Genomic DNA, 13,534 nt, shown 5'->3' with positions numbered 1-13,534 from the left:
ACCATGACTGGGGAAGGGGGAGTGCCACGGTGCTGACAGGTGAGTTAAAGAAGACTTCAGCCAGTACCTGACTGCAACCCCAGGAGAAACCCCAGCAGGCTGCCCAGCAGAACGGCTCCCAAATTCCTGATGCACAGAAACCCTGACAGGTCATAAATGGCTATTTCGGTTTCAAGCCACCGAGTGTTGGGGTGGTTGTCGGCAGCCACTGAAACCGTAAAACCGATGCGAGGTCGGAGTGAGAGTGGGTGGGCAACAGTGCTCTGAATGAGAAAATACAGCTCATGCAAAAGTCCAGAGGTAGAAGGGGAGCTGAAACGAAGGTGCAGAGGTTGGCAGGGCCATCTTCCAGGCTTTCTAGAACTCTTCTTTTGATCCCATCTGCATTTCCTCTTTCATACAAAGAGACCCTCGTGTAATTTCAGGACCCATGACTAGTTAAGCCTGTGCAGGGGAGGAAATTACATTCATTCATTCTTTCCATCAATAAGACTAAAGACATGGCCTGTGCCAGGAGCTTCCCGCCGTCATTCTGATGACCCATGAGGAAGTTTAATACTCTCCCTGGTGCACCCGATGAGGAGCCTGAGGCTGAGGGGGGCTGCTGTCCTTGCACACTGCCCTGGGAGGGTAAGTGGGAGAAGTAGGCTGGGCTCTGGGGCCAGCCCGGAGGCGAAGCCTATTCTCAGTCCTCAATTTAGGCCAAGCACCTCCAGGCCGGGTGCCTTGGGCAAATCCCTCTCCTACCCCGGGGTTCGGTTTTCTCCTTTGTAAAATGGGAGGATAGCAACGCTGGCTTCATTGGGATTATCACGAAGCTCAGCCTGCTCAATCCTAACAACAGGCTTTTACTCCAGGCTCACCTGTGCCCCCACCGTGACAGACTCCCAGCCTCTGTGAACCACTTCCTCCCTGCAAGGCCGGAGGTCACAGTTGAGGCAGAGGAGGGAACAGGGCTCTCGGCACATGGAAGCTCAGCGGGTGCCTGGTAACCAGCTGCCTTTCCTTTTCCTGCCAAAGCCGCGCACCTGGTTGAATAGTCCCCCGGATGAGCCCCTGTTTGCCACTCTCCCAAGCAGCCTGCCCTGTTCAAAACTCGGACAGGATTTGGGAACACAAAGGGGACAAAACAATACCAAACAGCCAGCTCTGCCCCCACTCTGGGAAAAAGAACAAAGAACACCAGGAGGCNAGCCTGCTCAATCCTAACAACAGGCTTTTACTCCGGGCTCACCTGTGCCCCCGCCGTGACAGACTCCCAGCCTCTGTGAACCACTTCCTCCCTGCAAGGCCGGAGGTCACAGTTGAGGCAGAGGAGGGAACAGGGCTCTCGGCACATGGAAGCTCAGCGGGTGCCTGGTAACCAGCTGCCTTTCCTTTTCCTGCCAAAGCCGCGCACCTGGTTGAATAGTCCCCCGGATGAGCCCCTGTTTGCCACTCTCCCAAGCAGCCTGCCCTGTTCAAAACTCGGACAGGATTTGGGAACACAAAGGGGACAAAACAATACCAAACAGCCAGCTCTGCCCCCACTCTGGGAAAAAGAACAAAGAACACCAGGAGGCAACACACCCAGGAGAGCCCCAGCCAGCTCCAGGCACCTCCTGCCCAGCAATTGTGTCCCCCAAGCCCTTGTCCTCCTGGGGTTAGCGGTGCAGTGGGTTGGGGGAGGGGAGGCAGACAATAACCGTGACACGGACAACAATGGAAAGTAATTGCTTGGTGCCCACCCAGTGCAATGGGTGGCATTACACGGGTGGGCAAAAGTAGCTTCGCAGTGGCTTGTGTGGGAAAATACACGCAGGTTGTAATGATTACAATAGCTTTATTAACTCCGTGTTTCGTGTACTCACAACTGTAAACCCACTTTTGCACACCCCTGCATTTTCCTCAGTTTACCAAGAGGAGTAAGAGGCACAGAGAGGTGAAGTGACTTGCCCAAAGTCGGACAGCTGGTTAGCCATGGAGCCAGGAGTCGGGGCGGTAAGCAGGTAAGTGAGTTAATCAAAGATCCCTTGGTATCCATGCGGAGAATTTACGTATGTTTCTTGTTCAAGAGACAGAGTTAACCCAGCTGGGGATGACCAGGTTATGGAAACCCGGAGGGGTGAAGCTGCCCACCTGAGGTCTCAGGGCCCGCAGATGGGGCTGGGGAGTTAGAGTCAGCTGCCTCTGACTCGGGGGCTGCATCCCCAGCTCTTCTCATGACCACCGATCTCCCCACCTCCAGGCAAAGGCAGCCCCCAAACAGTCTGCCGAAGGACAGGACAGGACAGTACTGTCACAGGAACTGAGCCAGGGCTACCTCAGGGCACAACATCCCTTGAGGCCAGAGAGAGAAGGGAGGACAGAGCCAGCTCCCCGGTGAAGCCACTTCCCCGCCTTGTAAGGATTTTCTGTCTCCTGAATCAGATTGGACCGGCTGCCTCCTCCCAACTTCGCTCCCCTGCCCCCGCCCTTCACTCTCTCTGGGGGGCCACTTCACTGGTGTTCCAAGTGCTAACAGGGAACCAGAGCGGGAATGTGCTGGATTGGGGGGGGAAAGGGAAGGCATGGGGTGCTGAAATTTGAGATTCCAGCCTCCGCTGGGGGGAGGCTGGAGGGAGAGACAGGGACAGAGACAGGAAGAGAGCAGTTGTGTTTGGTTTTCTGCAGCAGGCAGCGCTGGCGTCCCAGCGTGTGTGTGCGCGCACGCTGGAGTCTGAGTGTGCACACGTGTCTCCGTGCTGTTCTCTTGCCTGCACTCTGGCTGGGAGGCCAGGTCTCCTCTGGCCAGTAAAAGGGCTCAGAAGCCCCGAGGCAGAGCAAGGCCGGAGCACAGACAGGGTAGTAAGCGGGCGAGTGAGGAGGAAGGAAGGAAAAGAGGGAAGAATAGAGGTGAGGGAGAGTCGGGAGTGGGAGCACGAGGCGGTGGGAGGAGCCGAGCAGCTGTGGCTTTTGGAGCAAGTATAAATAGCTGTCTGGGTGGAGCTTGGCCAAACAGGGGTTTGCAGCTGCAGCAGCTCTGAGGGCAGACCTGCCCACGGGTGGCCGAGGTGGGTGCCTCCTGGGCTCGGAGTGGGGCCCTCTGGGCTCTGACCAGACACCCATCACCGTCCCCACATCTTTGGATGCTCTTCCATCCAGCCATGCTGCTAGGTGGCCTCCTCCTCACTGTGGCCGCAATGACCGTGGCCCAGCGGCGGGGGCAGGAGGCGAGAGGGCGCCGGCGGGCACACCGCGTCCAGTATGGCCAGTGCAGCTACACCTTCGTGCTGCCTGAGCCTGAGCCCTGCCCTCCAGAGCCTGAGGCCTTCAGGGCCTCCAACAGCCTCCAGAGGGACTCACCAGCCTCTGCCCTGAACCTCGGGGACTGGCCCACCAAGCGGGTGCAACGCCTGGAGAAGGTGCTGGAGAACAACACGCAGTGGCTGCAGAAGGTATGGCTGGGCTGCAGGGGGCGCTGTGCAGGGGCTGGCAGTGGGAGCGTCTACCTCAGAGGCCTTCCCTGGGCACAGAGGGCCAGGTGATGGACCCTTGTCTCTGAATTGTACAGAGTGAGGTAATGAGGCCCCGAGAGGGCCAGCAATGGGCCTAAGGCCACATAGCAAGATGGGCAGGGTCAGCACTGGAAACGGGACTCCCTGTCATTCATTCATTCACCCAATGAAAACTGGCTGACAGCTGCCATGGGCCAGGCCCTTCCTAGGTGCTGGGATACAACAGCAAACAAAGAGTGCATCCCCCTCTGGACTAGTGGGGGTAAGAGGCATAAAAAGATGAACGATACGAATCTACTATGTCCGATGGGGAGCAAAATGACAGAAGGAAAAGGCAAGAAGTGATCAGGGGTGGGAATTTGAGGTCAGATAAGTCAAGAGATGACATTTGAACCCTGAGAGCAAGTCAAGTGAAGGGGCAGCCCATGCAGGTCTCCTGTGGGGGCAGGGGAGGGAGGCCTTTATGGCAAAGGGACCGGCAAGGATGAAGGTTGTGAGGAGGCAATGCAATGGCGGTGCCTGGGGAACAGCAGGTTGGCCAGTGTGGCTGGAGCAGAGAAGGAGGGGGACCAAGGGGCCAGAGAGGGGAGGGGAAGGCAGTCTGTGTTGGAAGGACTTTGGCTCTTGCTCCGAGAATCACGAGAGCCGCTGCAGGTTCGGAGTTGGGAGACACACACCTGAATAGGTTCTAACAGAACAGACTATGGGGGGAGGGGTGGAGGCACGGGGAGGAGGCTGCTGCAGCCACCAGGCAAGAGGTGATGGAGGCCTGAAGCAGGACAGGGCTGCAGAGCAGGTGTCTCGCTCAGATTCTGTTATATTATGAAAGGGAAGCAAATGGGCTCTACTGAGGAACTGGATTCGGGATGACAGAGATCGAGGATTTGAGGACACCACCCTCAATTTTTGGCCCAAGGCCAGGGCCACTCTGGCATCTCCTGTCATTCAGCAAACTCTGCCAGCATGTTCTGTGCCTGGCCCTGGTGAGTCACTGAGGTACGGAGGTAATGAGGCAGGCTTGGCCCTGGGCTGGGCATGGGAGCAGGAAGGGCACCTTGCAGGGCTCCCTGCATGGGCCTGGCTGGCCCCATGAGTAAAAGCTACCAACTGAGAGAACAGGCCCCAGGCCCCAGGCCCCAGGCCCAGGAGACAGTCTGACTGATGGCACGTGGTGGAGGGAGCAAACCGATCCCCGGAGCTTTCAAGCATGTTAAACAGCAGACAGCAGCTTACAGAATGAGGTACGAGCAGAGGAGGCAAGAAGGTTCCCCCAAGTGCCTCTCCAAAGAACGGTCCCTTCTTACTCCAGGGTTTCCAAATTGTTCCAATCATGTGCCCAATCAGCAACGTCCACTCCCTAATATGTGCATATTTGTTTAATATTTATGTATGTGTAGAAGGTGAGACAAATGAAAATGAATATTAAAAAGATGTCCCTGGCTGGTGTAGCTCAGTGGATTGAGCGTGGGCCTGCGAATTACACGGTCGCAGTTCTATTCCCAGTCAGGGCACATGCCTGGGTTGCAGGCCAGTTCCCAGCAGGGGACTCACGGGAGGCAATCGTACCTTGATGTTTCTCTCCTTCTTGCCTTCCCTTCCCCTCTAAAGATAAATTTTAAAAAATTAAAAAAGATGACACACAGCCTTGGCCAGCAAGGCCTAGTTGGTTGGGCATCATCACAGAAACCAAAAAGTTGTGGGTTCAGATCCCACTCAGAGCACTGTGTGCGTTGCAGGTTTGGTCCCCAGTCTGGGAGCATGCAAGAGGCAACAGATTGATGTTTCTCTCTCACATCCATGTTGGTCTCTGTCTTCTTCTCCTTCCCTTCCCCTCTGTCTGGAATCAATAAAAGGAAAAACAAGAGGACATATAAAATCATGTAAATTGAAGGCCTGACAGCTCCCTCCTGATTTCCAACGGATTGCCTTGTGCACACCGGGAGTTGATCCACCCTCAAGGTGGAGAGGCTGCACTACCCCTATCTAACCAACCTGCTTCACACACACGTGTGTGCACACACGATATGAAGTCCTGTTGCATTCCTGCCCAGACCCTCTGTCTCCTCAGCCCACGCTCACCCTCTTCTCATAGTTCTCTGGCCACCAGCCCTCCCACCGCCTGCCTTGCAGCACTTCCAGCCTCCACTAGCCCGCCGTCAGCTCCCCCTCCAGGGAGCTCTTGGCCTCACACTCTGGAGCTGACCCTTTGGGGGCTCTGTGCCACCTGAAGTCTGTGGGTGCCTCTTCAGGCACCTGTTTCCAGTCCCATAAGGATTATTCCAAACCTCACCCTCCTCGGGCCTCCATCTTGAACCCCACCCGTCCTCTCCCCAGAACGTGGACCTCCCGCTGCAACAAGAATAGGGGCCCAGGAGAGAGGTGACCCTCGGCAGCCTGCCCCACGCCTGCAGGTTCACCTCCAGTCCCCGAGGCCTTTCTCTGGCTCAGAGAGAGGGGCCAAGACCATGCCCCCCCCCCCCGCCCACCTAGGCTGCAAGGCCCACCCTCTGCAGCCCCGCACCCTGCTCAAGCCAACCATCCCCTCCTGTGTCTTCATCCACTTCTCCCTCCTACTGGTCCTTCCCCTTCACGCTGAATCATATGCAAGTATCTTCCGTGTTTCGAAGGGAAGAGGAAAAGGACAGCAGGGAGGAAAGGAGTCTCCCCTCCAACCGAGAGCAATCAGAGGTCCACGTGTTCTTCCTCTGCTTCCTCACTCCCCCCTTCCTCCTTCCCCTGAGGCCGCCTGCCAAGTCCCACTTCCCAAGTCCGATGGCCACAGCTCAGTCTTCATCACACTTGACCTCTTGACAAATTGAATTGTCAAGTGGAGAAATTGATGGAAACGGTCTCCATTAACAAACACTCACCTATAAAGCACATAGTGCTAGTTTTTTTCCAACTTCCTGGCCCCACTCTGGACAGCCACCTGTGTCTCCTACCTAGACGGTTGCCATGGCCAGGGTCTGAGACTCCCGGTCTCCACCCTGGCCAAGCCCATTGGTCTTTTCTGCACTCAGCAGGGACAGGAGTCCTATTCAGTCCTCAGTTAGATCCTGTCCCTCCTCTTCTCAAAGCCTTCCCAGGACTGCCATCTCTTCAGAATAAGAGCAAAATCCTTAATTCCTGGAATACCTCTCCCCTAGACAGCCATGTGTCTCAACCTTGACTTCCCTCATATCTCCGCTTAAATGTTGCCTCTGAAAGGCCCTCCCTGTCCACCCTGTTTAAAATAGCCACCCTCCTGCCATCCCTTCCCCTAGCTTTGGTTTTCCTCTCTTAGCACTTACTACTCACCTGTTCTTAAAAGCATTTCCTTTGCTCTATGAGCTGCAGGGAGGCAGGGACCGAGCCTGTGTAGTTCTCTGCTGGGTTCCCAGGGCGGAGAAGAGTGAGTGCCTGGCTCATCCAGCACTCTCAGAACTTGCCTCCCGTTTGCACAGTGTTCCTCTGATCAGATCTCTCAGGTGGCTCTGCTCCTCCCTGCACCGCTTAGAATGTGGGTGTTTCCCAGGACGTAGTCTCAGCTCTTGATTGGCTCTTGGTTTGGCTCTCACACTGAGTGGCCTTGTCCTCAGGCCTGCCCCTACCTACACTCCTGCAGCACTATCTCCAACCTGCTCCATGGTGACTCCATATGGGCATCTGATGGGCTCCTGTGCCCTGAATCCAGGACCCTGACCCGTCCCCCTCCACCATCTCCCCTCTGAGAGCTCAGAGTGTCCTGACTCCAAAGTTGTCTGACTCTCAGCTCTTCCCACCCCTGCCCACCTCTCTCTCTCTCTGTTTAAGGTATTACCACCTTGGGGCTGTTCCTCACCGCCACCTCACCCCCACACCCCAAGCAGCAGGGCCCATCCATCCTGCCACTCATCAGCATCCGTCTCCCTGGCCACTGCCCTGGCTCAGGCCTCATCAATTCCCACCTGGCTTCTCCACCCAAGTCTCACCCTCTCACCCATCTTTGGCTCCCCTGGGTGCCTGGTGCTTGGGCAGCACTGGCCGAGCCAAGGGATGGATTTAAACCAAAGGCTTTCGAGTCATGACCTTTGCCCATCCCTTCAGCTCGCAGTGGAATGTGCCCTCCAGGGGCCCATCCACCTACACTGACCACTGGGGCTGGGGACACTGAGGGGCAAAGGTCACTGATGTAAGAGTCAGGGAGACCTGAGTTCACATCCTGACGCCGGCAGTTACTTGCCACATCGCTGTGCATGAGTGAACCTCAGTTTCCCCATCCACAAACTGGAGAAAATGGCAGCATGTCACGGATGGCTGGGAAGACCGATGGGATGGTCACATGCCGCTGTCAGGCTGCTGCTGGGCTGCCTGAGGACTTCGTGCAGCCCACCTGGGCAAGAATGCAGTAGCTTGGTGGGCTTTCATTTAATTCAACATTATTTCTGTTTTGAGCTTTACTCCACTGGGTAGGGGAAGTTCAGCCAAGTCAGTCCAAGGGTGGCAGATACCCTCAGGGTTGGGAATATCGCTTGTCCATGCTAGTGCTCCCGAGGGGTCCCCAGCATGCCTGGTCTTTGGTGGGGTTCATGCAGGTGTTTGCCGCGTCATCTCCTTGGTAAGGGGCCTTTGGGTTGAGTGCTCCCCTCATGCTCCTTGGTGTTCAGGTCACTGCCAAGTCACTCTGTGCCTGTGGAGCAAGTTCAGACCCACGGGCCTAAACATGCCTGGCAGCCCCTTCCCCTTGGGTCCTGTGACTGGGGTAGCAGCAGAGCCTGGAAGGTGAGAGCCCAACCGTTGGGATTCGAGACGCGTCCTGGCTCTTCCTCGCTGTGCGTCCCAGGGCACATTGCTTCGCCTCTCTGAGCCTCGCTCTCCTCACCTGTAAAGTAGAGTGATACCACAGATGATGCCCGTGAAGTCCTTGGCCCAGTGCCACGCACGCAGTAAGCTCTCAATAAATGCTGGCTGTTTCCACTAGGTGCCCTCCCTGGAAGTGGAAACACGAGCCCGGTCACTCCTGGGTCCTTCCAACCCCTGTGAGACACATGACCCCTGACGCAGGAACAGGCGGTACCTGAACAGTCACCTCTCTCCTGGCTACTCTCTCTGCAGCCCGGTCAGGAATGCTTGCTACCTTCTGTGGCCGCGGTCATGACCTTCCTCTGGCTCTTCTCTTGTGCATTCTCTCAGTCCAGAGTCTTTGAAACTCCAACTTCTCCTGTGGGTTTCTGCTATAATACCCCTGAAAAGCAGAAAAGTGAGTTTCAAATAGCCTTGTCTAGTAGCATCGTCATCACCACCGTGGCCTTCAGGGACGACCAGGGCTGACGGGAGATAACCTGCCCCTACACCCAGCAACACTCTGTTCATCTGGGTAAGCACTGGGGTGCTGCTGCCAGCTCCCAGTGGCCCGCACCTGCTCATCCCATGCCCCCAGTTCCTCCCCTGTACCGGTAAGGAAACTGAGGCCCAGGAAGGGAAGGGGCTTGCCAGCAGCAAAAGCCAATCATGATTCTCACTCCGCACTCCAGGTTCTTCCTCCCTGGAGGGGGTCAGGGAGGTGGGGGAAGTGGATCTGAGAGGTGGTGGCTGTTCCCTTCTGCATCAGCATCCCCGAATCCCCGGCTACCCACTCTCCTCCCAGCATGCAGCTGGCTGTTGTCCTTCTGCCCTGTGCTCAGATGTGCATGGGGTAGGGGTCAGGGGGTGCCCTGTCTCTCGCTCCCCTCCATTGAACCCCTCTCCCTTTCCTTCCTTCTACTGTTCTCACCTTCCTTCCACCTCTCTTTCTTCTCCTGCTCCTTCCTTCTGGAAAGCCTCTGCCCCAGTGACTCACGTCCGGACTATTGGGGAGCTGCACATGGGCTCCTGGCAGCCGCCAGGAATGTCGAGGGGGTGGGGGGACATAGCTAGCTGGGGGGCAGGCTTCCGTGGCTGAGCCGTGTGGTGCAGTGGTTAGTCACATGGCCTCCTGGGGTCACCACAGACTAGCTCTGTGACCCTTCACTTGGTGCCCCATCCGTGGGGCATGTGATGTGGGGTCAAGAGCGGCAGAGCTGGGAAGCACCTGCCTGCAGCCTGCTCCCCGAAAAGGCACACTCTCACTCCTGCCGCCCCGCCAGCTCCCCCAGCTCTCCCAGTCGGGAAGTGGCATGCCTTGCCCTCTCCCACGCCCCTAACAAGGGGCCCGTGAAGAGAGTGAGGAACACTAGGGCCAGACACAGCCCCCAGGCTCTCGGCCTGTTCCCAGCACCAGACTGCGTCTCCGGGGCCCCAGGGGGCTGAGCAAACCCCAAACCCCAAAACTGTGGGATTTTCCTCTTTCTCACCTGTACCAGTGACGACTGGCCTATGTCACTGTCTGTCTCTGTCTCTCTCTTTTCATCCTGTGTCCCTCTGCCTCTCTCGAGTCTCTCCACGGCTCTCACAGTGGCCCTCTGGTCTCTGTGTGTCTCTGTCACTCTCTGATTCTCTCTCCTGTCTAGCTAGTGTCTCTGCAGGTCTCTCCTGGTCATCCTCTCAGGTTCTCCTCTAACCACTAGGCAACCTGTTCCCCCCCACCACCTCTACCTCCCCAGGTGTCCACATTCTCCGTCCACACTGGAGGACACACTGGCCTGATGGCCAGCGCCCACCCCTCAGTCCGACTGCTCAGCTGGGATCTCTGTCTCCTCCTTTTGCCTCCAAAGCCGAGGGGTAGGGCTCCGGGGCTGGGCAGGAGCCTCCAGCCTGGCACTGCCCCTGGGCTCTGCTGTTTGCTCCAGGTCCCTGACGTCAAAGCTCAGAATAGCTCAGCCCCCCAGCCCGGTGGTTGCCAGGCCTTGCCTGACTGAATATGGGTCAAAAGCACATCCATCGGGGGTGCAGTGTGGGGTCCTGGCCCAACCCAAGACCCTCCCTCACTGGCTTGGGACTCCCAGCTTCCCCGACCTCCCCAGACTGCCCTTAAATTCTTGGCATTTTCAGTCTTGGGTTATCCAAACAAGAAATGAATCTGGGTTGCCAAACCAAATCTCTGGGGGTTTGATTTCCTAACCTTACCGCTAGCTGCTTTCTGTTTTGGACTGGGGGGTGGAGAGGAGAAAACAGCATCTGTTTCTTGGAGGAGGAAGGTTATTTTTCTAAGAAGAGAGCCTAGAAAGGCTGGCACAGATGCCCTCGGCCCAGGCATGGGCTGGGAGCAGCGGCCGCAGAGGCCCCGAGCACGGCTTCCCCCAAAGGATCGAGTTTATTTGTTCAAGCAGTTTGGCCTGGCTTTCCTTTGAGGCCCCAGAGCTCTGCAGGCTGGACATACACAGACCCTCTCCCTCTCTCTCCTTGGGCAGGAAATGTGAGACAACAGGCCCTAGGTCTGTCCCCTGAGCCTGCAACCCTGGCCTCTGAGCGTTTGCTTAGCCGCAGAGCTGGCTCTGAGATGTCTAGAACGGACCCCGGGAACCCTCTGTGGGATCTGAAGCGGGCTGAGTCCACGGGTCATGTCCCAGTGGTGCAACTGACCAGCTGTGGGGCCCTGGGGCAGCCACCTGCATCAGTTGGGTCCTCAAGAAAGTGGAACACAGAATACTCCTGCCTCCCAGAGAGAGCGTAGGATGACAAAGATACCAGCATCTGCTGAGCACTTCCTGTGTGCTAGACCCTGTGCTATGTGCCTTGAGACATGTCCATTTTTAATTCTCATGACAAGCCTGTGCAGCAAGATTGCTTACCCATTAGTGGATGGAAAAACTGAGGCACCAAGAGGTGAGGTGATTTACCCAAGTCCACACAGCAAAGAAGGGTGAGGTCAGAGTCGCACTTACCTACACCAGACACCCTCCCACCTCAGGCCTTCGCACGCACCTTTCCCTCCAGCCGGAGTTCCCTTCCTCCCGGCTTTCCCACAGTGGGGCCTTTCTCTCCTCCGAGCTCAGCAGCCCCCTCAGCTGAGGGTTTCCCTGCCACTCTGGCTACACTTGCCCCTGACCTTGATCATTACCCCATCTCCTGCTCTTCACAGCACCCACAGCTAGTGGGGCTTAACTGGTGGATTTAGCGGCAGTGCACTGGAATCAGATAACACGCTGACTTTACTTCCTGATTCGCCAGGATTGGGTTAGCCAAAAACTCCATCTAGCTTTTTTCTGTAAAATAAAAGACACATTTTTCATTTTCACCAATAATTTTATTAATTTGGATATTTTGAGTATGTCAGCTATCTCCTGCTATTGGTTTCTAGTGGGTAGAGGCCAGGGGTGCTGCTAAACATCTTCCAATGCATAAGACAGCCCCACAGCAAAGAATTATTTGGCCAAATTGTCAATAGTACCAAGAAACGTCACAAACCACTTTTGACACTTTCCATCAGTCACAGCACCTTCTCCACACACTGCACAGATCTTTTGTGTGTGTGTTCAGTTGTGTTTTTACCTCTCATGAAATAATAAAGCATAAATATGCTCCATCTTTAATATTAAAATGGTTGCGCAAAAATTCACCAATTCTGAAAAAAATTTTTAAAGCCAGCTGATATGACAGCTGTCTCAATACAATCTAACGAAAGTGTTCTGAATGAAGTTCAAGACAACTAAGTGCTGAGAGAGCTGTTGTACAGAAAAAAACTAAACGAACTTTTTGGCCAATCCAATACCTAGGAAAGTGCCTGGCATGGAGCAGGTGCCCAAGAAATAATTCCTGAGAGAATATGTGAGTGACACTCAGGGTGAGGGGTTGCTGTCAGGAAACATGTTCATTATGATGATATTATGATTATATATATATATATATATATATATATATACATACATACATATATATATATACATATATGATGTTGGAAAGAACCTTGTATTGGCAGGTTTGGTTTTCATTGTTTTTTATTTCATATGCAGTGAAATTCACCCTTTACACACAGTTCTGTGCATGATGACAGATGTGTGCAGTCATGTAAATCGCCACCATAGCCATGACACAGACATCACCGAACTCCGAAAGTCCCTGTGTCCCTCTATAGTCAGTCCTTGCCCCTGGCCCCAGCCCCCCGCAATTACGGACTTTTCCAGAAAGTCATTTAGTGAATCAAACAGCATGTAGCCTCTTGAGTCTGGCTTTTCTCACTCTGCGCAATGCATCTGAGAGCCTTCGGGTCGCCATGAGAGTGCCTTTCTATTGCTGAGTGGAGTCCATTGGATGCATGGACTGAAGTTGTTTTTCTATTGGTCAGCTGAAGTAGCTTTTATTTAAATAATGCAGGAGAAAAGAAGGCTTGGCGCTGAGACTATACATCCATAGATGCTCACCCGTTGTCTTTCTGAAATATCTTTCTTCTTCTCCCAGCCCCACCCGTCAAAACCCCTTTCCTTCCCTTTAAGGCCCTTTTCAAATGCCCTCTGCCCCATAAGAAGTGGGGTTTACTGTCTCCATGTCACAGACTGGTAAAGTGAGCTCAGAGAAATGTAACCCTCAACTATGAGAGACCCACAGCAGGAGTGGAACAGAGCCAGAACTCAAACCCAGGACCAGGAAGAAAGGGGGGAGGCCAAGGGTCAAAGATCAGCCTTTTTGCAGGCTGGAGGGGTGCTAGGAATCCAGGCCCCCATTTCCCATCTGAGACCTGACTGAGAACTTTCCAGCATGAGGGTGACAGAGAAGAGGCAGGCCCCACAGTGTAGGTGAGGCTGTGGAAGACCTCATTCCCTGCCCCTGTGTCCATTGGGATCCTTGCCTCACCCTTTCAGCTGTCTCCTGAACACCCAACCCCCACCACACAGACTGACATTAGTCACCAGAGCCCCACCTTGGCCATACTGGTCCACCTGGCCGGGATCACCCATTCCAGAGCTCATGCTTGGTGTGGCAACTTGGGTGACAGGCCCCAGCTGCAGGGGGCCTTTCCCACCCAGCCACTAGCAGCCAAAGGACAAATGAGAGACCAGTGAGGGTGCTGAGGGAGCTCCTGTCACTCAAGATGACCTCAAGCTATCCTGAGGTCCTGCCCCACTTTGCAGACCTGAGGAAGCCCCCAAGCAGGGAGTCTTAGAATCTAGCCCACCATGTAGTGACCTTAGGCAAGTCTTCCGGGCCCCACTTTGTCCATCTGCACATGAGAGGCTTGAGGGAGA

The 13,534-nt window shown here is 55.1% G+C and overlaps 1 protein-coding gene across 2 annotated transcripts in view; it reads left to right on the top strand.

Moving 5' to 3' along the window:
• Positions 1–2,636: 2,636 nt before the first annotated feature.
• ANGPT4 (angiopoietin 4) overlaps positions 2,637–13,534 on the top strand; it is a 31,527-nt gene continuing 20,629 nt past the window's right edge. Inside the window, exon 1 of one of the 2 annotated variants that reach the window (XM_037044266.1) lies at positions 2,637–3,416. In XM_037044266.1, the coding sequence (XP_036900161.1) occupies positions 3,108–3,416 (309 nt within the window). In that variant the 5' untranslated portion in view covers positions 2,637–3,107. The remainder of the gene's footprint in view (positions 3,417–13,534) is intronic. The other variant, XM_037044267.1, reaches the window with a different exon arrangement.

Source organism: Sturnira hondurensis, unplaced genomic scaffold, assembly GCF_014824575.4.
Source record: "Sturnira hondurensis isolate 20B ecotype Veracruz unplaced genomic scaffold, ASM1482457v3 Scaffold0004136, whole genome shotgun sequence".
In the NCBI taxonomy this organism is placed as follows: domain Eukaryota; kingdom Metazoa; phylum Chordata; class Mammalia; order Chiroptera; family Phyllostomidae; genus Sturnira; species Sturnira hondurensis.
The sequence above is the reverse complement of the archived record's forward strand: the minus strand, read 5'-3'. Positions and strand labels throughout refer to the sequence as shown.